This window comes from Moschus berezovskii, chromosome 6 (genome assembly GCF_049115385.1).
Source record: "Moschus berezovskii isolate FMDL1 chromosome 6, NW_MosBer_1.0, whole genome shotgun sequence".
Lineage (NCBI taxonomy): Eukaryota > Metazoa > Chordata > Mammalia > Artiodactyla > Moschidae > Moschus > Moschus berezovskii.
The window spans coordinates 53,752,416-53,779,714 of record NC_142465.1 but is presented as its reverse complement, the minus strand read 5'-3'; the positions used below and the strand labels follow the sequence as shown (position 1 = coordinate 53,779,714).

Below are 27,299 nucleotides of genomic sequence, written 5' to 3'. Positions count from 1 at the left end.
CAAAAAAAAAAAGCAAAACATTATGGAAACTGTGTTGATCGGTAACTCAGTCAAGGCTCCCCTGCTTGGTGGTGTCCTGGTGATCAGTTATGACAAAAGAACACTGTACATACATCAACAGAGGGAGTTCTCTTTCTCTTTTTAGTTTTCCTAAGAACCGTGTTAAATTTATGTTCTCTGTATGGTCGGTCATTACTTGAATCCTGGTTCAGCCGCGTAATTACATGAGGTGCAGTTTCATATAAGTCCTTTGACATCCCTGTGCTTCATTTTTCTCATCAGTTGGGAAAAAAAAATGGGGGCAGGTCATGATGATAATACATACCTACTTCATAGGATGGTTATGAGAATTAAGTGAGCTAAATTATACAAAATGCTTATTGAACAGGGTCTGGACATACTGTTTTCTATTAATGCCATTATTCCTGCTGGGAGGAGATTTAGGGGCTGCCTTTTCCATCAACATTTGGGTACTTGCTTTTTGAAGGCAACTGTGAAGGCTGTTGGGATTCTTTGCATTTCAAAAATTTGATAGGATGGGATTGTTTGAGGAGGAGATACTAGGTTATCATAATTTGGGATTTTAGACTTTTCAGCTCATTGGGAAAGGATGATTTACTCTTGTCTAATAGCATGGAAGGAGATTGCTTCTCTTTTATGTGTTTCAGTTGAAAAGCTGATGGTTAAACATGTTTTGGGGATATGCATTATATCTGAAAGTAGGCAACTGCCTGTGTGTACAAGATCAATAGGGTACAAGGTAAGAATCACCTAAGTCCCCCTTGAAGCCTTGCAAAGAAGACCTAGGATTAGAAATGATAGGAATGTGCTACGTGGCTAGGGGTGGGTGGGCTGGGGAAATATCCCAGGCAGAGATAATTGTAGAGGCTGTGAGGACATCAGGTACTTAGGATACTTCTGGTAATCCTAGTATTTCTGGGTATAAAATTGGGCTAGTGTAACTGCCTGTTGAACATAGAACACTAATGTCCATGAACTGCCTTCTCAGCTGGATTGAAAGCTGTTTGAGGGCATGGCTATTTGACAATAGCTACTGGATAAGTAAACATTTATTTTGTTAGTGTACAGTACCGATAATGATAATGCAGTATTATCTATGTGAGGGTGAAGTGAATGGAGAAAATTAGATGATGTCATTCTAGTTAGAAAGTCTGAAAAATAGGTTAAGAATTTATACTATTTATAAATTTATATATTTATAAGTTTAAATATCTCAAGTGGTAAAGAGTCTGCCTGTAATGCAGTAGACCGGGGTTCAGTCTCTGGGTCTGGATGATCCCCTGGAGAAAGAAATAGCAACCCACTCCAGCATTCCTGCCTGGGAAATCCCATGAACAGAGGAACCTTGCGGGCTACAACTTAGTGATTAAACAACAAAAAAGCAACAGGAGAATAGCCAAGACAGATTATTCAGCTATGTTGTCTTTATGGAGTATCTCACAGCATTGTAAAATTTGACCTCTCTACTCTCAATTCTAAATATGGATCTGATCTGACTCCCTCCCCAAACTGCAGGACCTTTATTTTCCTACCTACTTCTTGGAATTTTTGTCAGGATTTTACTTTTGATGTCATTGACCAGTAGTCTAGCATTTTTTTTCTGGGGAAGGCATGAACAAGTCAGTGTTTGCAACGGACTCTGTTATTAAAACATATTTTAATATGTTATGTTGGAAGAGAATTGTCTGTAATGAATGCACATCGTTGGCCCATGCCTGGTCTTTTAAAGCTCTTTTTTGGTCTCATCCAGTATTGTCTTCTCAACACCATTTGCAGAAAGAAGTGTTCTAGGATGTGGTCACTAAAGCAACATCAAAATTTTCACTTTGGCCTGCGATCTCTCCCATAAACTTTCTGTGCTGTATGAAAGTTCCATAGCTGGGCTCCTTGGTTTTTTGTGTATCTAGTTCTTGCAGCTCCAGGTGGAGATGGCCTCTCACCTTACTGACACTACCCAGGGTTGACAGCAGAGGGCAGGCCTGCTCCTTTCCCTGACCCGGGACCTGCACTCTTCTTCCTGACTGGGTCTGCCACCTCACATTCAGCAGTTTTCTGACTTTGTCAGATCACAGTTTCTGGCATCAGTTATGTAATATAATTCAAAACCAGTGGAAAGGGGACGAAGTCGTTTCCGTGTTTTCTCCATACATCTTGATTCTTTCTGGGGGCAGATTCTTTTAGCCCACGTTGGTGGCCCTCTCTGAACTTATTCTGCCCTATTTCTCCCAGAATGACCCATAAGAGGTATTAGGGATTCAACTCTCTACTCATGTAATGTGAGAAGGTGTGGTTCTCAGGTGTTAGGTGATGATTCTTAATAGGTCATCAAGGAAGCTTTTCAAGTTTGATTCCTGCATTGAGAGCCACATCCATATTAATAGATTTGTTGTTGTTATTCTTGGAAAGATGTGATAATATTTCTCCTTTGTAGAGCAGGTTCTAAGTTGGCAAATAGTATTGGGCTGCGAGTTCAGGAGTCCTGGATTCTGTGTCTGATGCTGTTGGTTTTTCTGCACATCATCCCGCTTGCCTTTGTCCATCTATTTGAAGAAACAGTATTCTTCTAGGGGACTTACTGGTGACTCTTCTTCATGGTGTCTCATTGAGGAAAACAACATGTTCTCTTTCAAAATTTTATCCTTTGTATTTGCAAGCAGAAACAATTCACCCCACGTCAGAAAAACAACAAATTTCCCACCCTGACCATTAAAAAATTTAGTTGCAATGTTTATCCCTTTATTTGCATGAAAGGTGAACAGTGAGTGGAAGGTGTCTCCATTATTGTCATTGTCATGCTGTGCTCAGTCATGGCCCATTCTTTGTGACCTCATGGACTATAGCTTGCCAGGCTTCTCTGTCCGTGGGATTTCCCAGGCAAGAACACTGGAGCTGGTTGCCCATTTCCTATACCAAGGCATCTTCTTGACCCAGGGATCAAGCCCACGACTCTTCTGTCTCCCGCAGTGGCAGGTGGGTTCTTTACCGCTAGTGCTACCTGGCAAGCCCTAGTGTGCTATATAGTCCACAGGGTTGCAAAGAGTCAGACATGATAACAAAGAGTCAGAAGCAATAGCACACACACAGGCACCTGGGAAGGCCAGTGGTTTGTGAGATTCACGCCACCTGTGTGGACCAGTCACCTTCAGCACCCAGTGGTATCAATGTCCTCTCCATGGATGGCTGGGATCATACTTTCTTAAACTTTCCCATTAAGTTAATACTCCTTGCACTTGAGTTTCAGTCTGTGTTTTACGTGAAACTATATCCAGAATAGGTATCAGTGCTGTAACTATAGTTAGGGAATGGGAGTCTCAGAAATGAGTAAATGACCTGACTGAGATTTCCCTGTTAATCAATCCAGTGCTCCTCTCAATTTATAGAATAATGAAATTTGAGATCCTTGGGGACCAGCTAGTCCAGCATGCTTATTTTACAGGTGAGGAAGTCGGAGACTGAAAAGGGCTAATAAGATGGTTGCAGCTACCTCACATCTATTAGGAAGGCTTCTATTAAAAAAAGAAAACAGACGATTGTTGGTGAGAATGTGTGAAAAACAGAAACCCTTTTGGAGGGAAAGTAAAATGGTACTGCTGGTATGAAAAATGGTATGACAGTTCCCCCCAAAATTAAAAATAGAATTACCATATGATCCCACAATTCTGGGTATACAGTTGCCCCTCGGTGTCTACAGGGTCAGTTCCAAAATCTTTGGATGCTTGAGTCTCTCTGTATCTACAGTGCATATCTATGGAGTCAACCAGCTGCAGATGGTGTAAAAAATCTGTATATAAATGGACAAGCACACTTCAAACCCATGTTGTTCAAGAGTCAACTGTATACCCCAAAGAACTGAAAGCAGGGTCTAGAAAAGATATCTGTACAGCCATGTTTATGGCAACATTTTTCACAGTATGTTTTCACAGAATGTTTTCACAGCATGTGAAAATATTCCACAAGATGTGGAAGTGACCCAAGTGTCCATCGACGGGTGAACGGATAAATGAAATGTGATATGTATATATGTGCACTTAGTCGCTCAGTCATATCCGACTCTTTGTGTCCCCATGGACTGTAGCCCACCAGGTTCCTCTGTCCATGGGGATTCTCCAGGCAAGGTTACTGGAGTGGGTTGCCATGCCCTCCTCTGATATGTATATATATGGTGGAATCTTATTTACCATTTTAAAGGAAAACAAGTCTCACATATGCTAAAACATGGCTGAACCTTGAGGACATTATGCTAAGTGAAATAATAGCCACAAAAAGACAAATAGGTGCCACTTATGTGAGGCATCTAGAATCATGAAATTCACAGAGACATTAAGTAGGATGGTTGTCACTAGGGGCTGGGGGGAGGGGGATGGGGAGAGTTTCAGTTTGGAAAGGTGAAGAGTTCTGGAGGTGGGTTGCACGACAGTGCAATGTACTTAACACTATTGAATTGTACATGGAAAATGGTTAAGAGGGTAAATTTTATGTTATGCATATTTTATCACTCCCCCTCAGAGATCTTATGGCCACATGGATAGTTGATGCTTGCCTCTCAGCTATTCTGTGCTTGTCCTTATATGCCATTAATGGCATTCTTCCCACAAAATCAATCATGTGTCAGAAGCTAACACATACTTTTCTAACTGGGTTGTCACCACCCAGAAAGATCATTTTCATTGTTGACGTCTGGTTGCTGTTTGATGCTCCAACCTCTCTTCAAATTGTTCTTTTCCGCTCTGTGCTCCAGGCAGGATGAATTACAGCTGATTGTAAAAATTCACCACATGCTCTTGCCACGTGCTATTCACTTTGGTACTCTCCTCTCCATTACCACTCTATGGTAACTTCTACTTTTAGAATCCAGCTGAGGCATCATGTCTTCTGGAAAAAACCTTTGACCACAGAGTCTGAATTCGGTGCTTCTCTGTTCAGGCTCGTCCTGGCCACATGGAGTTGTCATGCTCTGTTCCCTGGTCTGTATCTCCCACTGGACTGTGCCTTACTTATTTGACGTTCCCAGTGTCTAGTACTCTGCTTGCCTGGGGTAGTTGCTCAAAAACCTTTGCTGAAAAAATAACACAGTGTAAGAGAGACATATTAAAAAATGTCCATCATCAATTGCTAATCTGCAACTCTCTGGCTTTTTTTTTTTTAAAGGGTATCTCTCATTTTTTTAAACTGTGGTAAAGTATAACCTAAACTGTGCCATCTTTTTAAAAATAATTTTGTTTATTTATTTTTCACTGTGCTGGGTCTTTGTTGCTGTGCAGGCTTTTCTCTAGTTGTGGCAAGCAGGAGCAACTCTCCAGCTGCAGTGCACAGGCTTCTCATTGCGGCGGCTTCTACAGCAGAGCACGTGCTCCAGGGCTTCGGTGGTTGTGGCTCCCTGGCTCTGGAGCTCAGGCTCAGTAGTTGTGTCCCACTGGCTTAGTTGCACTGTGGCATGTGGGATCTTCCCAGGCCAGGGATTGAATCCATGTTTCCTGCATTGGCAGGTGGATTCGTTACCACTGAGCCACCAGGGAAGTCCCTAAACTTTACCTTTTTAAGTATGTAGTTCATTAGTATTCCATAGAGCCATCGTTGTGCAGCCGTCACCACCATCCGTCTCCAGAACTCTTCATCTTGCAGAACTGAAGCTCTGCACCCAGGAAGCAAAACTCCCTAGTCCTCTCCTCAGTCCCTGGTAACCTCCATTGAGGATGGGTCCTTTTACGATGGGCTTATTTCATTTAGCAGAATGTCCTCAAGGTTCATCCATGTAGTAGCAGCGTGTCAGAATTGCCTTCATTGTTAAGGCTGAGTAATATTCCACTGTGTGTAGGTACCACATTTGTTTGTTCATTCATCGATCGACACTTGGATTGCTTCTACCCCTTGGCTATTGTGAATAAGGCTGACATGAACATGGGGCAGCTCTGACTTTTTAAGCATGACAAGCCTGTCCTTGTGTTGTTCACATAGCACCACGTACGCACAGCTTTCATACTCTGAATTCTTCCTGCCTCCGTCCTGCATCATTTTTCTCCATCCATCTGCTATTCTGCCCTATTTCAGTCTCCCCAGTTTAGGTCTTGTAACTTGTTTTCCTCACTTAGAACTGCTTCTGTTATGACAAACCCACAGCCAGTGTGATACTCAAGGGTGAAAAGCTGAAAGCCTTCCCACTAAAATCTGGTACAAGACAAGGATGCTCATCACTTCTCTTCACCATAGTATTGGGAGTCCTAGGCACAGCAGTCAGACAAGAAGAAATAAAAGGTGTCCAAATTGGAAGGGAGGAGGTAATATTGTCACTGTATGCAAATGAAACCATCGAATTGCTTCTGTGGTTTCCCTCTGCATATGTGATTCACGCTCACCCTCTTGTCTGTTTGTTCAGATCAGTCATGCTGCAGGCCCAGTTGTAGAAGACCTGTTTCTCTACCTCTTGGAGTTTGGGATCTTTTGACAGAATGTTTTCCCTTCCCTCATCTGTTCTGTCCTCCCCACCAGCATTTTCTCTTCTGCTTTGCCAGCTATTCCCATGGGAGAAAGGAGGCTCCACTGGCAGCAGCCTTCCTATGCCCTGTTCAGCGTGAAGCACCCCCTTCCTTCCCCTGGACACCTACTGCTTCCTCTCCCCCATCTCCCACAATTGCAAGGCCTTGGAGAAATCGAAAGTGATCCCCTGAGCTAGAGATGACCTATTGCAAAATACAGCCCCCACTCCCAACAGCCCTTGTTAGGGAATCTGGTGGGAGAGGAGTTTGTTTCATATCTTTTCTGCCTGGTATCATCCTGCTTCTCCAAGGTCACGTGCTGTCTGTCCCTGTAGCACCGTCTTTTTCTCTTCACTCTAAGCCTGAAGTACCGCTGGCGGGAGGTTGGCTGTGAGTAATGTCCTTGACTGAAGGTTTTAGGATGACATGGAGGAAAGCTGCAGTGTGGAAGGATACGAGGTGGTTGACTGGTGAACTGAATCTTGGACATCCTTGCTCTTAAATGTTCTTGGGCCATTTTCCTCTGGGAATTTCTCCCTGACAGTCTTTTCCTTTAGGCTCTAGTAATGTGGTGGCTCAGATGGTAAAGAATGTGCCTGCAATGCAGGAGACTCAGGTTTGATCCCAGGGTCTGGAAGATTCACTGGAGAAGGAAATACAACCTACTCCCATATTCTTGCCTGGAGAATCCCATGGACAGAGAAACCTGACGGGATATAGTCCATGGGGTTGAGCAGAATCTGGATACAACTGAGCAACTAACACTTTCACAATAATCTATTTTAGGCTTCCCATGTGGTGCTAGTGGTAAGCAGGAGATGTAGGAGATTCAGGTTTGATCCCTGGGTTGGGAAGATCCCCTGGAGAAGGGAATGGTGACCCACTCCAGTATTTGTGACTTGGAGAATCCCATGGACAGGGGGGCCTGGTGGGCTATAGTCCATCTGGGTTGCAAAGGGTCCCACAGGACTAAAGTGACAGCAGAAGCACAATCTATTTTAGGGTTCAGCTGCCCTTGCTGTCAGCAAGCCAGAGGATCAGGAGTTAGACCGTAAACCCGCATCACTGGGCTTGCTTAAATTTTCCCTCACAGGAGAGTCAGCTGTAGTTAACTTTGCTGCCTCTGCTACCCTTCTCCGTACCCTTCCCAGCTCATCTAGAATGAGGTCAGGTGGGATGCTGGAGGCATTCTAAACATTCTGTTTGGCTAAAGTTTGTTTTGAATCAAGTCATACAGTACATTTTTTTTTGATTTTTAAAACTTTTTTATTGAATGAAAGATTCTTTAAATTCTATGGTACAGTTTTTAAAATGTTCACACACGTGATTTCATATAATCTCATAATAACCCTCTTTTCTTTTTTCCTCTCCCCTTTTATATTGCCCTGCCCCCTTCCCAGTGGTAACCACTGGTTTGTTCTTTGTATTTATGACCCTGCTTCCTTTTTATTTTATTCACTAGTTCATTGTGTTTTTTTAAGTTCCACATATAAGTGATGGGTTTCCCTGGTGGCTGAGATGGGAAAAAAATCCGTCTGCAATGCTGGAGACCAGGCTTTGATCCCTGGACTGGGGAGATCCCTGGGAGAAGGGAATGACAACCCACTCCAGTATTCTTGCCAGGAGAATTCCATGAACAGAGGAGCCTGGCGGGCTATATAGTCCATGGGGTTGCAAAGAGTCTGACATGACTGAGTGACTAATACTAACTAACTCTAAGTGATATCACACAGTATTTCACAGGGCACAGTGCCCTCTAGGTTCATGCATGTTGCTCCAAATGACATTATTACATTCTTTCTTAATGGCCAAGTATCATTCCATTGTGTGTGTGTGTGTGTGTGTGCGCGCACACACATGCACACATCCTTTTTACCCATTCATCTGTTGATGTACACTTAGGTTGCTTCCATCGGGGTGCATGTATCTTTTTGAATTAGTGTTTTTTGTTTTTCTTCAGATATATTCCCAGAAGTTGCTGGTTCATACGAATCCTCCATAGTGGCTGCACCAATTTACATTTCCACCAACAGTGTACGAGGGTTCCCTTTTCTCCACATCTTCGCCAGCATTTGTTCTTTGTGTTCTTTTTGATGACAGCCATTCTGACCGGTTGTACACCAAATTTTGTAATACAAGTGCTGGACATACAAGGAGGCATCTGAAGCGTTGAGTCACTACATCAAAGCCTCAACATCAGCAAGTGGTTAATGAGCTTTTTCTGCTGTGTGTGATATTGTGCAAGAGTTTTCAAACACATTTTTAAAAGTCTGGGCAATTTAGTTTGAATCATCTCAAATGTTACCCTAACTCTGGGACGCAGTGATTGTGACAGCTGGTCCCTACACAAGAGGGAACACAACAATGGCACAGCGATTATTCAAGAACAATTATACCCAAACTCCTCATCATCTAATGTTTTCTCTCTATGGAGAGGATCTTTGGTTTGTTGCTTTCTCAGCTCTTGAGCTTGTTTCCTGTTTCACATTTAACAAATTATTTTCAGAGACAAATCATATCTGCAGTCTCTTGGGGGATCTTCAAGGGGGCCCAGATTTTTCCTGGATGAGTTATAGGGTGGTTGATGCAGAAATGATTGTCTTGTGAGGTTTCCACCAAGCCCCATTTCGCCATGGGCTCTTAGAGGAAACAGCTGGTCTTCAGTAATCCTTGCCTAAGAGCTTCACCCATTTTCTCTGGCATCATGGAATCTTTTTATTTAATTGGCGGTGCTAGGTGGGCCCGGTTGATGCTGTTTCTCTGTTATCTCTACCAGTACCTTGTTTGTTTTGGTAGGTAAATAATATGTGGGAGTTTAAGGAAATGGTGGATGTTTCATTCACTTGGTAACATAAATGAGGCTGTGAACAAGTCTCCTTTCAAAACTTCCAGAGTGTTTTTGGTCCTGCTTAGATCAGAACTATCTGGGTATATTTTATTGGCTTGGTGTAGCTTTTCAGGGAGGTAGACGGGGTACAAATCCCAGCTCCACCACTTATTAGTCATATGACCTTGGGAAACTTATTTAACCTCTTCATTTGTTCCTTCTTTTTTCCTTTCTTCCTTTAGGAATAAAAAGATTTAAAAAGTACAAGGGAAAATACAATAAATTCCTATTTTCCTACCACTCAGAATTAACTATTTATAGTTGAATCTATTTTCTTTTATTCATTTCCCCCTCATGCTTAGTAAAAAAAATATTGCCCTGATAATGTATGTGTACACTCTCCCTTTACTCCCCACTTCTTGGGGAATAATGCTTACCTTGCTGGGTTAAAAGGAGATAAGAGAACTAAAGCACTTAGCCCAGTGCCTGAGCCATAGCAGACACCTGGTATATGGTAGTTGTTATTTATTTTTCTCCTCCCATCCTTACTTCTCTCTTTGTGCATCTCCATTAGAAACTTTAGTCCTCGAAAACTGACAACCTTCTAAAAATGATTTTTTTTTCACAAACTCTTTTCCCTTCTAGGGTGTATTTGCAGCCCCCAACTCGAGGAATTGATATCGATACATGTGAGAATGGATAGAATGTACCAAACAACGTATATTGGAAATAATCAAAATACATTGAAAGGCCAGGACTTGCTGGTAAATGATGGATTACATTTGGGAAACCCTTTAAAACAAAATGATTGAACCAAATTTTAGAGAACTGCATGCATTATTTTAAAAGCTGTGATATTGCAGGAATAGAAAGATTGAGATGAAAATTGATTACTTAAACTCTGCTGAGGAAGATTGGTTTCTTCCTTGTAGTGATCTTGCAAAGCAAGAGGCTGTTGGGTAATTAATACTAGGGCTTTATTAATTTATGAAGAGCAGAGAAGGATTAGCTTGTTTGCACTGAAGTGAATTCTTTCCAAATAACATGTTGAAAAAATTAAAATGATGAGAAATCCAAACAGTTTGTCAATTTAAATGAATGTTCGTTTATATGGGCTTCCTAGACTGGTTTTGGGGCTTCCCTTGTGGCTCAGCTGGTCAAGAATCTGTCTGCAATGCAGGAGACCTGGGTTCGATTCCTGAGTTGGGAAGATCCCCTGGAGAAGGGAAAGGCTACCCCCTCCAGTATTCTGGCCTGGAGAATTCCATGGACTGTATAGTCCATGGGGTCGCAAAGAGTCGGACACAACTGAGTGACTTTCACTTTAACTTAGACTGGTTTTGCAATAAAATCTCTAGGCCCAAATGCAAGGTAACATAATTAAAGAGCAAAGACACTCAAGTAACCAGGTGGCATCATTTGTAATCTACAACAATGTTGATGTAAAAACTTCCAAGATGTCTTTCCTTAAAAAAATTCTAAGTGCCTTTAATACTGTGTACTAATGATAACAATAAGTCATTTATAAAGAACTTACTCTGAGCCAGACAGTACCATAAGTGCTTTCCTTGTATTATTTGATCCATAGAATAACTGTTTTGAAATACATTGTTTCCCATTTTATGGATGAGGAGATTGAGATAATTAACCTACCTGAGTTTATGTAGTTACTGAATGTGGGAGCCAGGTTTCAATCCAGATAGCTGGTTCTAGAGTCTGATTTTTAGCTACTATACTATCCTGGAGGTTCCCTGGTAGCTCAGGTGGTAAAGAATCCGCCTGCAATGTGGAGACCTTGGTTTGATCCCTGGGATGGGAAGATCCCTTGGAAGAGGGCATGGCAACCCACTCCAGTATTCTTGCCTGGAGAATCCCATGGACAGAGGACTGCCATTATAGCTAGAATTTAGGAGTGTGTTACCTGATGAAAGTGAAAGTGCAAAGAGTCGGACATGACTGAGCGACTGAATTGAACTGAATGACACAAAGAATATCAGTTTGGGATCCTGCTGACTGAACATTTTTAAGTGGCAACTGCCTATATTTCAGACGCCATACTTCTCCCACCCCCACACCTGATTCATCCACGCCCTTGAATTATTTACAGGCTTCTCAGTAGATCATAAATTGCATTGAGCACAGGGACTAAGACTTCTTCACTGTTGGATCTCTCCCCTCCCCTGCCTGCAGGCAGTATGGGGCTCATACACACCTGACACTCAGTACAAGAACACGAACAATAAACAACACCATAAACTCATGTCAAGATGAGAGCCAGACATTCCCACTCCTTAAAAAAAAGAAAAAAAAGCAGGGGTTGCAGACTTTTTATTCAACTACAAGAGAAATAAGTAGACATGTTTATGAACAGTTATTTTGACTGACATTTATGCCATGTATCCAAAAAAATCCATAATCACTATTCTTAGTCTCCCTGACAAGTTTCCAAAATATATGTGATACTCAAATATCACAAACGTGCTCTACTCATACCTGGTGGCTCAGACAGTAAAAAATTCTCCTGTAATGCAGAAGACCTGGGTTTGATCCCTGGGTCGGGAAGATCCCCTGAAGAAGGGAATAGCTACCCATTCCAGTATTCTTGCCTGGAGAATTCCATGGACAGAGGAGCCTGGCGGGCCACAGTCCATGGGGTCTCAAAGAGTCAGACACAACTGAGTGACAACCCCATGAATTGCAGCACGCCAGGCCTCCCTGTCCATCACCAACTCCCGGAGCTTACCCAAACTCATGTCCATCGATTCAGTGATGCCATCCAGCCATCTCATCCTCTGTTGTCCCCTTCTCCTCCTGCCCCCAATCCCTCCCAGCATCAGAGTCTTTTCCAATGAGTCAACTCTTCACATGAGGTGGCCGAAGTATTGGAGTTTCAGCTTCAGCATCAGTCCTTCCAATGAATACCCAGGACTGATCTCTTTTAGGATGGACTGATTGGAACTCCTTGCAGTCCAAGGGACTCTCAAGAGTCTTCTCCAACACCACAGTTCAAAAGCATCAATTCTTCGGTGCTCAGCTTTCTTCACAGTCCAACTCTCACATCTATACATGACCACTGGAAAAACCATAGCCTTGACTAGATGGACCTTTGTTGGCAAAGTAATGTCTCTGCTTTTTAATATATTGTCTAGGTTGGTCATAACTTTCCTTCCAAGGAGTAAGCATCTTTTAATTTCATGGCTGCAGTCACCATCTGCAGTGATTTTGGAGCCCAAAAAAATAAAGTCTGACACTGCTTCCACTGTTTTCCCATCTATTTCCCATGAAGTGATGGGACCAGATGCCATGATCTTAGTTTTCTGAATGTTGAGCTTTAAGCCAACTTTTTCACTCTCCTGTTTCACTTTCATCAAGAGGCTTTTGAGTTCCTCTTCACTTTCTGCCATAAGGGTGGTGTCATCTGCATATCTGAGGTTATTGATATTTCTCCTGGCAATCTTGATTCCAGCTTGTGCTTCTTCCAGCCCAGCATTTCTCATGATGTACTCTCCATATAAGTTAAATAAGCAGGGTGACAATATGCAGCCTTTCAGAATTTTCCACAGTTTATTGTGATCCACACAGTCAAAGGCTTTAGCATAGTCAATAAAGCAGAAATAGATGTTTTTCTGCAACTCTCTTGCTTTCTCCATGATCCAGCAGATGTTGGCAATTTGATCTCTGGTTCCTCTGCCTTTTCTAAAACCAGCTTGAACATCTGGAATTTCACGGTTCACATATTGCTGAAGACTGGCTTGGAGAATTTTGAGCATTGCTTTACTAGCGTTGAGATGAGTGCAGTTGTGCGGTAGTTTGAGCATTCTTTGTCATTACCTTTCTTTGGGATTGGAATGAAAACTGACCTTTTTCAGTCCTGTGGCCACTGCTTTTTCCAAATTTGCTGGCATATTGAGTGCAGCACTTTCACAGCATCATCTTTCAGGATTTGAAATAGCTCAACTGGAATTCCATCACCTCCACTAGCTTTGTTCGTAGTGATGCTTTCTAAGGCCCACTTGACTTCACATTCCAGGATGTCTGACTCTAGGTGAGTGATCACACCATCGTGATTATCTTGGTCGTGAAGATCTTTTTTGTACAGTTCTTCAATGTATTCTTGCCACATCTTCTTAATTTCTTCTGCTTCTGTTAGGTCCCTACCATTTCTATCCTTTATTGAGCCCATCTTTGCATGAAATGTTCCCTTGTGTCATAGATGGAATTTAAAAAATTTACTGAGTTTTAGGGCTCGTTGTAGAAAATTATTTTCTACTTTTCCTAAAATAAACTGTGGTACTTATTTCCAAGCATTAGGAAGGTTTAAAGTTTAGAGAAGCCAGAGGTGACTTTATTTAGACATAATCTATTCCTTCCTTTGGAGCTGGTGTATCTGATTGATGCTGGCCTTAGGCCAGAGTGATGTACCGCCATGTGACACTCTGTGGCGAGCTGGGACGAATGACAGTGGTAATTAAAGGTGCCAGTGCTGCTATATTAAGTACATGAGTATACTAGGCCACACCTGTATTGCTTCTAGAAGAGAAGAGCACTTGGGAAGTATATTTAGTAAAAGCGTCTCCTTCCTTAGGAGTTTTTCTCTGTTACCAAAACTTTACATTGACCTGCAAAAGTAGAACACATCGATGACTATTTTTAAGAGTACACTGGTGAATTCCTGTGTCTGTGGAGGTAAAGATAAAAGTGAGTGTCAGGCACCAGACTTGCGGCCCTTTAAAATGCTGAGGCCTGTATTGACTGACATACAATAAAATTCCTCTTAACCCGAAGTCTCTGTCACCCGTATAATTCAGGGGACATGTGTTTTCCTTTTAATGTAGTTCCTCATGTGATTTTCAGTTCCTTTCTAATACCTGTCCTGGACTGTCAGACAACGAGAATAAAAATATAAAGACAATGTAAGATTTTTCGTAAATACATAAAAATTCAGTTTGTTCAGGCTCCTGTTTTTAAGTCAAGAAAATATAATAATACATTTAAAAAATATCCTTAAATGAGGATTGAAGCCTCATTAAGCCTCTTTTTTGCTTAAATGTCAGTTTACCTGAAACTATAATAATCCAAGCTTTATTCTCTAAGCATTATAGTTGGTCAGTATTTATATTGGATGGAGGAATTCTTAGAAAGTAGTAGACTCTGAGTATCCATTCAGTGGGTCTCAGAGAATCATAGTGTTGGAAGCTGTCTTACTGATGATAATAGTTGAACCTCATCTCATTTTAAGTGTCCTTTCACAGCACTCTTGACTGTTGGGCTTGCAGTCTTTGCTTGGGAACCCCAAAGAAAGGGCATGTGTGATCTCCTGAGGATACGATTTACTACACAGTGTTCTCATATTGTGATGTGTGCCTCTCTGTAACCCCATTTCAGTTAGTTCAGTCAGTTCAGTCGCTCAGTCGTGACGGACTCTTTGCAACCCCATGAATCGCAGCACGCCAGGCCTTCCTGTCCATCACCAACTCCCGGAGTTCACTCAAACTCATGTCCATTGAGTTGGTGATGCCATCCAGCCATCTCATCCTCTGTCGTCCCCTTCTCCTCCTGCCCCCAATCCCTCCCAGCATCAGAGTCTTTTCCAATGAGTCAACTCTTTGCATGAGGTGGCCAAAGTATTAGAGTTTCAGCTTCAGCATCAGTCCTTCCAATGAACACCCAGGACTGATCTCTTTTAGGATGGACTGGTTGGGTCTCCTTGCAGTCCAAGGGACTCTCAAGAGTCTTCTCCAACACCACAGTTCAAAAGCATCAATTCTTCAGCAATCAGCTTTCTTCAAAGTCCAACTCTCACATCCATACATGACCACTGGAAAAACCAAGGCCTTGACTAGATGGACCTTTGTTGGCAAAGTAATGTCTCTGCTTTTTATTTTTTTATTTTTATTTTAGAGTTTTTATTTTTTTATTTTTGGTAATTTATTTTTTATTGGAGGCAAATTATTTTACAACATTATATTGGTTGGTTTTGCCATACATTGACATGAATTCACCCTGGGTTTACATAAGTTCCCCCTCCTGAACCCCCCTCCCACCTCCCTCCTCCCTTTATCCTCCCTCTGGGTCATCCCCGCATGCCAGCTTAGTATGCTATCTAGGTTGGTCATAACTTTCCTTCCAAGGAGTAAGCGTCTTTTAATTTCATGGCTGCAATCAGCATCTGCAGTGATTTTGGAGCCCAGGAAAATAAAGTAACCCCATTTAGCGGTTCTGATTTTGCACTTTGAAGTGAACATGAATATATAGTCAATATACCTCCCCCAAGTGAGGGTATGAGGGTAGGAATGCTAAAGGGGAGCATCTGGTGAGGATCTCAAGGGGGTGTTCTAGCCAGCCAGACTTTCCCTGTAGTTGAGGTCCTGGGCCTGTTGCACAGACTTCTGGGTAGACTGTGAGGAGGGCTATTTTATTTAACCTTTATTTTGTATAGTTGTCAACTTGCCTGGAAAATCCCATGGACAGAGGAACCTGGTAGGCTGCAGTCCATGGGGTCATGAAGAGTCGGACACGACTGAGCGACTTCACTTTCACTTTTCACTTTCACGCATTGGAGAAGGAAATGGCAACCCACTCCAGTGTTCTTGCCTGGAGAATACCAGGGACGGGGTAGCCTGGTGGGCTGCCGTCTATGGGGTCGCACAGAGTTGGACATGACTGAAGCGACTTAGCAGCAGCAGCAGCAACAAACACTGAGGAGGACACCCTAGTGCAAAGGTATTGAGTGATTGCTTTGCATCACTACAGTGTTAGAGTCTTGACTTTAATTATGCGACCCCATTCTCACAGTTACGCGAGTAAGTATCATTAATTCCAAAGAGGAGAAACTGAAACCCAGAAATTAAGTTACTTGCCCAAGGACATAGAGCTAGTAAGTATGGGCATTGGCATTCTAATCTTGGTCTCTCTCCTGCATCATCAGGATCTTCCTTTTTATCTTTTATTAAATTTATTTATTTTTAATTGAAGGATAATTGCTTTACAGAATTGTGTTCAGTTCAGTTCAGTTCAGTTGCTCAGTCGTGTCCGACTTTTTGCGAACCCATGAATCACAGCACGCCAGGCCTCCCTGTCCATCACCATCTCCCAGAGTTCACTCAAACTCATGTCTATCGAGTTGGTCATGCCATCCAGCCTTCTCATTCTCCGTCATCCCCTTCTCCTTCTGCCTCCAATCCCTCCCAACATCAGAGTCTTTTCCAGTGAGTCAACTCGTTGCATGAGGTGGCCAAAGTATTGCAGTTTCAGCTTTAGCATCAGTCCTTCCAATGAACACCCAGGATTGATCTCCTTTAGAATGGACTGGTTGGATCTCCTTGCAGTCCAAGGGACTCTCAAGAGTCTTCTCCAGCACCACAGTTCAAAAGCATCAATTCTTCGGCACTCAGCTTTCTTCACAGTCCAACTCTCACATCCATACATGACCACTGGAAAAACCATAGCCTTGACTAGACGGACCTTGGCTGGCAAAGTAATGTCTCTGCTTTTTAATATACTGTCTAGGTTGGTTATAACTTTCCTTCCAAGGAGTAAGCATCTTTTAATTTCATGGCTGCAGTCACCATCCGCAGTGATTTTGGAGCCCAATAAAATAAAGTCTGACACTGCTTCCACTGTTTTCCCATCTGTTTCCCATGAAGTGATGGGACCAGGGGCCATGATCTTTGTTTTCTGAATGTTGAGCTTCAAGCCAACCTTTTCACTCTCCTCTTTCACTTTCATCAAGAGGCTTTTGAGTTCCTCTTCACTTTCTGCCATAAGGTTGGTGTCATCTGCATATCTGAGGTTATTGATATTTCTCCCGGCAATCTTGATTCCAGCCTGTGCTTCTTCCAGCCCAGCGTTCCTCATGATGTACTCTGGTTTCTGCCAAACATCAACATGAGCCAGCCATAGATATATATATATCCCCTCCCTTAGGACCTTTCTGACACACCATGTTGCCTCCTGGAAGCCTTACCAGGTACAGCTTTCCCGGGTTTCCTCATCAGTTCACATGTTTTGTATATTCTTTTCTGAATGAATCCAGCTTGGAAGTCTAAGTTTCCCAGGCCAGCTAAGTCAACATTCATATTAATTCAGCTCGCTCTCCTCTTTGTGATACCTCTATAGCATTACCATCAGAGTTAAGCATGTTGTTTTTAAAGCATATTATTTCCTTTTTTTCTCTCTAGGAAAATAAAATTCTAAGTCAAACTAATACACATCAATAGGTATGGGAAACCTCTCCTTTCATGTCCCTCAACTGGATCAAAAAGAATCTCAGAATAGTTTGGTTTAAAGGTTGGGAAATCTTAACTGAGTAGTTCAGTTGTGACCAGGTTGAACCACGATTTCATCTTCTAAAGTGATTGGTCTGAGTTCTACTCTTGATGTGCAAATAAAAGGCTGAATATCACAATTATGAGAAGAGCAAAGATGAGCTTTGTTTTCAGGTGAAATTTAATGGTTCAATAAAATGAACCTCTGGGAAAATACTGGAATGTCTGATACTTAGGAGGAGTAGAGATAATGGTATCCCTCCAAGTACTTGCATAGTAATTAATTTATTTTTAATTGAATTATAGGAGATGTATAATATTATATGTTACGGATGTACAATATAGTGGTTCACAATTTTTAAAGGTTATATTCCACCTATATTTATTATATTTGCTATAATCATGCTCCCTTGACTTTGCGCTATACTATAAAGCTAGAGCAACCAATACAGTATGGTGCTCGGAAAACTGGGCATGTAAAAAAATGAAATTAGAACATCATATACATTGTCTAACATCGTATACAAAAATAAAATGGATCGAAGACCTAAATGTAAGACTGCTGCTGCTGCTAAGTCACTTCAGTCGTGTCCGACTCTGTGTGACCCCATAGACGGAAGCCCACCAGGCTCCCCCGTCCCTGGGATTCTCCAGGCAAGAACACTGGAGTGGGTTGCCATTTCCTTCTCCAATGTGTGAAAGTGAAAAGTGAAAGTGAAGTCGCTCAGTCGTGTCCGACCCTTAACGACCCCACGGACTGCAGCCTACCAGGCTCCTCCATCCATGGGATTTTCTAGGCAAGAGTACTGGAGTGGCTTGCCACTGCCTTCTCCGAAATGTAAGACTGAATACCATCAAACTCCTAGGGGAAAACATAGGCAGAACCCACTTCGACAAAAATCATAGCAGTATATTTTTTTCGCAAAGTATTTGAAATGAACCCTTCACACTGTCTTGTTACTGCCTGCTTTGTCTGTCCCTCAGTAAATTTAAGCTTCTTGAAGGTAGAGAACATACTGAATTCAAACTTTTATTTCCTAGAGGCCATAGCACAAAATGCCTTTCCCACAGCAATTGAGTAACTTTTCAGTAATGAATGAACGAATAACAGAAAGATGTCTTATGTGGTCAACGTAAACCTTCCTTAACTGGTGTTGGATCGATTTCAGTTATTATTATTTTTTAAAATTGTTTATTTTTGGCTGCACTAGATCTTCACTGCTGTGCTTGGGCTTTCTCTAGGTGTGGTGGGGGGGCTACTCTCTGTTGCAGTGCATGGGCTTCCCATTGCAGTGGCCTCTCTTGTTGTGGAGCAGGGACTCTAGGCACGTGGGTTTCAGTGCCTGCAGCACATGGACTCAGTACTTGTGGACCACAGGCCCAGCCACTCCACGACATTCAGGATCCTCCTGGACCAGGGATCGAACCTGTGTTCCCTGCCTTGGCAGGTGGACTCCCAACCACTGGACCACCGAGGAAGTCCCTCAATTTCCATTCTTTTGAAGCAAGAAACTACTTTCTAGAAGATACAAAATCTTGGGTTAGCTGTGCATCTGAAGTTATGTGGACCTGGCTGCAGGGTTTTACATGTATTTCCAGGATGGTACTCTGAAATAGGGCTTCACTCCAGCTAGGAATTAAATTTTTGTATTAGATAAGTTTTGAATTTGAAACTTTCTTGTTTGTAAATAAAACTGGTTATCCTAAAATACTTCATCCAAGATATTCGAGCATGCTTGGGGGAAATGTTTGGTGTGGTTTCGTTTTTGAAAATATCTGATTAAAAGCATGATTCTGAGAAAGCATAAGCAGCGACCATTGGGACGTAGAAAAGGGTGCTGAGTGTGATTTGGTGTTGAAATTTCAAAGCTTCTCTGTTCCATGTGCAACAGAATTCTATCTCTGAGATAAACAAAATAGAAAAGCTACACCTAATTGTCTTCGAGGATGCCTGTATTTAAGTAGAGACATAGGTTTCATGACTAAGAGAAACCATTCAAAAAGAAAACAAAATGGCCCAGTATATCATGTGATGTGTCAGGTAATTGTAAGGTTCTTCCTTTCCTCTCTTTCTCTCTCATGAGGGAAAATGGCTATGACAATGTCTCTATGAGCTCATAGTTGTGTGGGCTTCTTCCTGGGTAATGAGTTGAAGGAACTGTTTATTAAGGCCCTACTTTTAGGTGGGTCTGAGGAGAGAACTTAGGGGACTGGTCACAGTTCATTGTCCCTGTAGGAGACATGACTGTTCCTATTTAGGAGTTGCTCACGGACCTGCAGAAATTGTGGGGAGAGCAGAGAGAGGAGACTTTATGCCACCAGTGTGTGTGTGTGTGTGTGTGTGTGTGTGTGTGTGTGTGTGTGTGTGTGTAGAGCAGAGAGAGGAGACTTTATGCCACCAGTGTGTGTGTGTCTGTGTGTCTGTGTGTGTGTGTGTGTAGAGCAGAGAGAGGAGACTTTATGCCACCAGTGTGTGTGTGTGTGTGTGTGTGTGTAGAGCAGAGAGAGGAGACTTTATGCCACCTCTGTGTGTGTGTGTGTGTGTAGAGCAGAGAGAGGAGACTTTATGCCACCAGTGTGTGTGTGTGTGTGTGTGTGTAGAGCAGAGAGAGGAGACGTGTGTGTGTGTGTGTAGAGCAGAGAGAGGAGACGTGTGTGTGTGTGTGTGTAGAGCAGAGAGAGGAGACGTGTGTGTGTGTGTAGAGCAGAGAGAGGAGACTTTATGCCATCTGTGTGTGTGTGTGTGTGTGCGCGCGCGCGCGCTCAGTCGTGTCCGACTCTTTGCGACCCCATGAACTGTAGCCCGCCAGGCTCCTCTGTCCACGGGATTTCCCAGGTAAAAATACTGGAAGGGGTTGCCATTTCCTACTCCTGGGGATCTTCCCGACCTAGGAATCGAACCTGCGTCTCCTGCATGGGTAGGTGGATTCTTCACCACTGTGCCACCTGGTAAGCCCGTGCCACTAGACCACCACCCATATCATTAGCACAAATGCAAAGACATACCAGACTTCCCAGGTGGCTCAGAGATAAAGAATCTGCCTGCAACACAGGAGACGCGGGTTGGGTCCCTGGGTCAGGAAGATCCTCTGGAGAAGAATATGGCAACCCACTCCAGGATTCTTACCTAGGAAATCTCATAGACAGAGATGCCTGGCGGGCTACAGTCCATGGGGTCACAAAAGGGTCAGACACAACTTAGCAACTAAACAACAACAACAGAAGACATACTATCTCCTGCCTGATGAAGGACAGCGCTGGGCCTGATGTCTGGTACATCTCTTCTGACTTTCAAACACTTGTGATCTTGAGCACAGCTGCCAGAGAGAAATGAAGCCAGGAGGATGAATTCAAGCCACTTCCCCAGAGTGGGTCAACTCCCTTTGCTTTCTCTCTCTTTGCTTCAGGTTTTCAGAGCTTTTTCTCTTGGTAATTGTCACTACTTGCTCTGTTTAGTCCCCAAAGATAAACACACTGGCCCTTTTTCTTTTAAGATTTACCTGTTAAAAATAGCAGATTAGGAAATCACAGAAACCCCGGACCTGATTCCCTTCTGGAAGCCCCAGGGAATTGGCTTTTATTTCTTTAAAATGTTGTACTTTCTTTTCCTGCTAACTTGTCTCCTTTCTCCATTAAAGGAGTCATCTGCTCTCAAGAAAACTTCACTGCCAGCATGTAGGCCTGGAGATGCACAACTAGCTGAATGATCCCTACCTTCTTGTTTTGGCCTGGAGCTTGCATCTCTGGGGATATACTATGGGAATTGGACTCTGAGACGTTCAGAGTATTTCCTCAAGCACTCATTTTCTTTGGCAAGCCAGTAACAGATTCTCATCCAATGTGAAGTTTTTGGTTTTCCTAAATTCAGCTTAAATCATAACTGCTCTGGACTATGCCAAAGGCTGATTTGCCCAAACGTGAATTCACAGATATTATTTGATTAGGAAAAATCTCTCAATTAGTGAAGAGTGATGGTAAGTTGGCTTTGGGTGGAAATCTCACCAGCTAAGATCCTCCAGCTGAGTTCATGCTGGCATTGTTTCCTCTATGAGTTGATTTCAGATGACATCTTTATCTTTTGCTTTTGGAAAACAATATTCCAGACACGAATAAGAAACTATGAGTCATACAATAAATATAATGCTAGGCTTGTGCCGTGACTGTTTTTAGAGCATTGTATTTTAGTGCTTAATTATCTGTTTGCTACAAAAGTTGGCAGTCTTGGCTTTCCTCTCCCATGTAAACAAAATAATATTATTTAATTCCTTCATTATGTATTGCTTTAATAGTAGAAACTCTTACACTTTTTGTGTGTCTGTGTCAACTTCTATGTAGTTTAGACTGAGAAATTTTCAAGAATTTTTTTTAGAGTCAGTTTTTCTTTGTAATAAATCTAAGTGCAATAAGATTTTGATCTTGAAGGTAAACAAGCCCCTGTCACTAACAGTAAGAGAAATGCTGTAACTGAAGAATTTCAGAGGCAAACCTTTTTGTCAGCCATGACATATCTGGGTGAGCTGGCAGTATGAAGTCTATTCTCGAGCTTCGGCAGCCTAGAGATATGATTTCTTCAATTCACTGAGAGTTGAGTGAACTCGGGGGTATTGACTGCTGTTAACTGGTCAGTGTGTTCTCTCCTCGGTGGCAAAGTTTCTCCATGAAGCCAAATGCAATCAAAAGTTTGCTTGGTGAACGTGGAGTCTGAGCCAAAGGGTGTGGGATGATCTGAGTGGTGTATGTCAGCCAGGCGTAGCTGTCCTCCTCTCTAGCCTGGAGGCAGTGTTGTAGAGCAGCGTCCATTTCTCCTCCTCTTGGCTGGTGAGGCTGTCTTTCCTGCTGGTCCAGTGCTAAAACCTGAGCATGAGTAGCCTTTTGTGTTAAAAGAGAACATAAACCCTCTGTGGTTTGAGCAGATGAGACTTCTGGAAAACCAGACCATGTGTCCACTTCCCAGCTGGATTTTCCTTCTCCTTCCAGTTTTCTTCCTTTAACTATGGGTGTTCAATACCATCTTCACCCAGGGGTTTGTGTTTCCCTCTAAAAAACTGGCTAACGTCAAACATCAGATGGGCGTCCCTGGTGGCTCAGTGGTAAAGAATTTGGCTGCAGTGCAGGAGGCACAGGTTCAGTCCCTGGGTTCGGAAGATCCTCTGGAGAAGGAAATGGCAACCCACTCCAGTATGCTTGCCTGGAGAATCCCATGGACAGAGGAGCCTGGCGGGCCACAGTCCATGCGGTTGCAAAGAGTCAGACACGACTGAGGGACTGAGCATGCATAGTTGATTTACAATGTTGTGCTAGTTTCTGGTGTACAGCAAAGTAATTCACTTATACATACATACATATATATATATATACTTTTCATATGGTTTTCCATTATGGTTTATTATAGAATATAGAATATCGTTCCCTGTGCTATACAGATGTACCTTGTTGTTTATCTCTTTTATATACAGTGGTTTGTATTTGCTAATCCTAAGCTCCCAATTTATGCCTCTTCCACCCCCTTTCTCTTTTGGAAACTGTTAAGTTTGTTTTCTATATCTGTGAGTCCGTTTCTGTTTTGTAAATAAGTTCATTTGTGTCATGTTTTGGATCCCTCGTATTAGTGATATCATATGGTATTTGTCTTTTTCTGACTTACTTCCCCTGTGGCTCAGCTGGTAAAGAATCTGCCTGCAATGCGAGAGACCTGGGTTTGATCCCTGGGTTGGTAAGCTCCCCTGGAGAAGGGAAAGGCTACCCCCTCCAGTATTCTGGCCTAGAGAATTCCATGGACTGTATAGTCCATGGGGTTGCAAAGAGTCAGACACAACTGAGCAACTTACTTCACTTCACTTCTGACTTACTTCACTTAGTATGATGATATCTAGGTCCATCTATGTTTCTGTAAAAGAATGTTATCTCATTCTTTCTTATGGCTGAGTAGTGTATATATACCACATCTTTTTTTATCCATTCATCTGTCCATTACCAACCATTGTTTTTGATACTCAAAATGTTCCAAATAGACCAATAGTATCCTGTTTGTGTGGCTTGCATGTCTTTTTGACATGACTCAGTTAGTCTTGAAGCACCTTCTTTCTTCCAGAGTTCATCAAGATGTTTCTAAAGGAACCCTGATTCCTTTTAGTGGGGAATGAGTTTTAGAGACCAAATTCTGGGTGCTAGGGTTATTCAGTGATACTGGGTGGCTCTTAGTTCTAAACCTATTCAGTGGCTTTATATGTATTTTTGAAAAGAAAAAAGATGAATTCATACATTATTTCCATTTAAGATATACTGTTGCAGGATTTAAAAACTTAATTTCTTTGATTGCACACTTTTATTTTTTGTTACATTGAAAACACCTTGGTTCCTTTTGACATTATTTAGGTTATTCTATAGTGTACATAAGAATTAAACACCAATATTTTTAATAACTAATGCTACAGAATGACATTTAAGATTTCTTTGTAGTTCTATTTGTTCTTAAAAGGTATATCACCATTCTACAAGCATAATACTATACTCTAAAGCAACTTATTTTTTTCTGTGTTCTTCTGCCATCAAAAAGATATTGAGTGAGGTTCATGTGTTTCTATTCATTTGTAAATTTTAGAGTTTTCTTTTTGTTTGATTTATTAATATTACTATAGTGAATTAATAATAATACTATTAATAACCATTAATAATATTGTTATTCCAAAGTCCCAACTACATCAGGTACATCCAGAGAAATCTGTTTTCTATCCCTCTCTCTTCTACATTATTCTCTTCCATACAAATACTATTTAGTTTTTATTAATCCATCTGTTGTGCCTTTTCTAAATATATATAGACAAATGTCTTCGTATTTCCCGCCACATCCTTTCCTTTCTTATGACTCGTTCACCTTTATGATTAATATCCACTGGAGAAAGTCGGAATGCCCTAGTTTATGAATGACTTAAAAACAGCAGCAATTATCGCTAGCAGTTCTGATTACTGAAGTCTCTGGCTGGAGAGATGGAGGAGCCACTTTAAAAAACCCTGCTTTTAAGTGGAACAGTTTTATTTTTAATTCCACACTTCCAAAAGAAACAGCCATTACTATAATAATATTATATATTTAACGAATATGTAATTAACATACAACATATATATTAATAATATTAATATATACTACTACTAATAATGATAATAATACTTTTAACGTGCTTCCCATGCCCCTCTAAGATGCCAGGAAAGAGTTTAACACAATTTGGGATGAAGCTGGTGCTCCACCATCCACCAGCTGCTCGCTGGTGTTCTGCGCCTGAGATTTGCTCGGGAGAAGCACGGAGATTTCTGTCACTGCTCCTGGTCTCGCCGTAGCTCATCCGCCCGCGCCCGGGCTGGAGGTGCTCCGCGGCTCCCCCACGGGTGCCGGGAGCCTGCAGGCGTCGGGGAGCTAAGGCTGCCCCGCCTGCGCACGGTGATGCCGGGATTGGGGGCGGGAGCGCCGCCTCCGTCTCCCCGCACTCGGTCGCTCCCGCCCTCCTCCCCGCCCCAAGCCCTCTCCAAGCCTCAGCCCGGCTGCCTCCGCACTGCAGATGCCTGCCTGCTGCCCCACTCTCGGCGGCTCCCACGGTGCTACGCGGGTCCCTCGATCCCCGCGCATTCTCGCTGCTTCCCAGGGACCCTGGACTAAGCGATCTCACCAAGCCCCCCGCGCGCGCCAAGCCGCTACGCCAGTGGAGCGGCAGGAGCCCAGGCGGAGCGCGGGATCTCGGGGCGTTCTTGGATGCGGCAGGACAAGCTGACCGGCTCCCTGAGACGTGGAGGGAGATGCCTGAAGCGGCAGAGTGGTGGCGGCGGCGGCGGCGGTGGCGGCGTGGGCACCATCCTGAGCAATGTGCTCAAGAAGCGCAGCTGCATTTCACGGACCGCGCCCCGGCTGCTCTGCACCTTGGAGCCGGGTGAGAAGCCGGGGAGGCAGAGGGGAGCTCTGAAGAGTAGCGTGGCTCCCCCGGGCGCTGGTGCCTCTGCCTTAGCTGGGACTCCGCTAGGCCCGGGAGCACCCGCCGGTGGCGGGTGCTAGGTGCCGCGGCTGGGCGCAGGCGGGGCCAGCCTGGGAGGGAAAAGCGAGGACCCAGGCCTGGCCGGGTCAGCGGCCTCCCTAGGCGCGGAGGAGGCTGCTCCCGCCGGCTGCCCGCGCGCCCCCACCCTGCGGCCTGTGAGTGGTCCAGCCCTGGCTTGTGCCCGGAGCTGCTGGCTGTTGGTGCGCTCGGTGAGGTGCTGGCGGCTGCCTGGGCTGTCAGAGGCCGCGCAACCAATTGTGCTTCGGACTCACAAGAAGCCACACCTTAAAGGAGGTGTGGGAGGCGGAGAAAGGCACAGGTTTGATACTTGGGGTCGGAGGGAAAGGTAGTGACCGCGAAGGGAAAAAAATCGGGTGCATTTTCTTGAGCGTCCCTGCTTCGTGAGTGCCAGGATCAAATCACCAGGAGCCTCCGGGTGGAGAGCAGGCAGGAAATACTGAAAAGTAGAGATCCTTTCTGTAGGTAAAGACCGAGTGAGCTGCCTGTGTTAGGCTAGGCCCATTCTGCTGTCAGCCAGTGTTTACACATCCCTGCATCTCCAGGCTGCATAACTCCGCGCCTGCTCCATCACCCGGCAATCCTCCCCGGGGGTTTTATGAGCCCAGCCCTGGCGTGCTCAGGCCCCTGGGCAGAAGGCTTCGTGGTTAGGAGTGGCCGCAGAGGGAGCCGGCTGTGCCTGGACCCGTGCTTAGCGCCCACTTGTCCCCAGGGTGGCACCAGCTGGCTTCCAGGTGGGTTTGTCCTCCCCTGAACCCCCTCCTCCCTCCACTCCGTCTCCCTGCGCCTTTGGGGACCTGCTGTCAGCTGCAGAGAGAATCAAGGCACTGAGCCCCCAAGGGTGGAACGCCTTTCCGAACCTCGTGGTTTCTTTGTTTTTCTCCCCAAGGAAGTGTCCAGTTGCAGAGACTGTAGTAGTTATTCAGTCTTTCTTTAGCCTTAAAAAACAAAACAAAAAAACTCCTTCCCACGTGAAAAGTGTTTTGTGTTCCTGAATCCGGAATATCCAGTGATTACCAGATGAAACACAAATCTTCTCCCATTCCCTATTCACTAGAAGAAAAGAGGTAGAAATGACCTGATTTCAGCTTTTGCATGCAGGCGGCGAATGATCAATTCCAGTGACATCCTGTGACTCATTTTTGATCATGAGAAAATAGTTATGGTTTTGACTAACCCCAGCCGGGTGTCAGCTCAGCAAGGCGTTTGGCATGATGCCCAGCAGGTACTTCTGATAAAGTCAAGGGAGCATATTTGGTCGTACATGCGGGGAATCCAAAGATTTTAGATCGGTTGAGATAAGAGCATGGGACCGATTTTCCTGGTCTTTGTTATGTTATAAAGCAAACGTCATTACTAAACGCGCTTCCGTTCAGCACCCTGCATCTGGACAGCAACCTCACCAAGAGGTTTTATCTTGTCTTAAAATCATGGCTCCAGCTGGATGCACTCTTATCCCCCGTTGTACCATTGCACACTGAGGCAAGACTTTATTTAAATCATCTCAGAGTAATGAGAATCCATCAAGATACATAATATACCTTCAAGGAAGAAAATCTTATCTATCTAGACAGTGTATGCTTTTGGCTGGGAAGCTCTGAAAAGAGTTATCAGGGCACTGATTATAAAGCTTGACTTTAGAAATCTAGGGCCACACACTTGTATATGTAGT

At 43.5% G+C, this 27,299-nt stretch overlaps 1 protein-coding gene across 6 annotated transcripts in view; it reads left to right on the top strand.

The window, feature by feature from the left end:
* TBC1D30 (TBC1 domain family member 30) overlaps positions 1-27,299 on the top strand; it is a 94,112-nt gene that overhangs the window by 21,347 nt on the left and 45,466 nt on the right. For 2 of the 6 annotated variants that reach the window (XM_088837059.1, XM_088837058.1), the window contains exon 1: positions 24,789-25,507. The exons of 3 other annotated variants lie outside the window; for them this stretch is intronic. In XM_088837059.1, coding sequence (XP_088693185.1) covers positions 25,333-25,507 — 175 coding nt within the window. In that variant the 5' untranslated portion in view covers positions 24,789-25,332. Of the gene's footprint in view, positions 1-24,788; positions 25,508-27,299 lie in introns of those variants that run through there. One more of the 6 variants, XM_055395009.2, reaches the window with a different exon arrangement.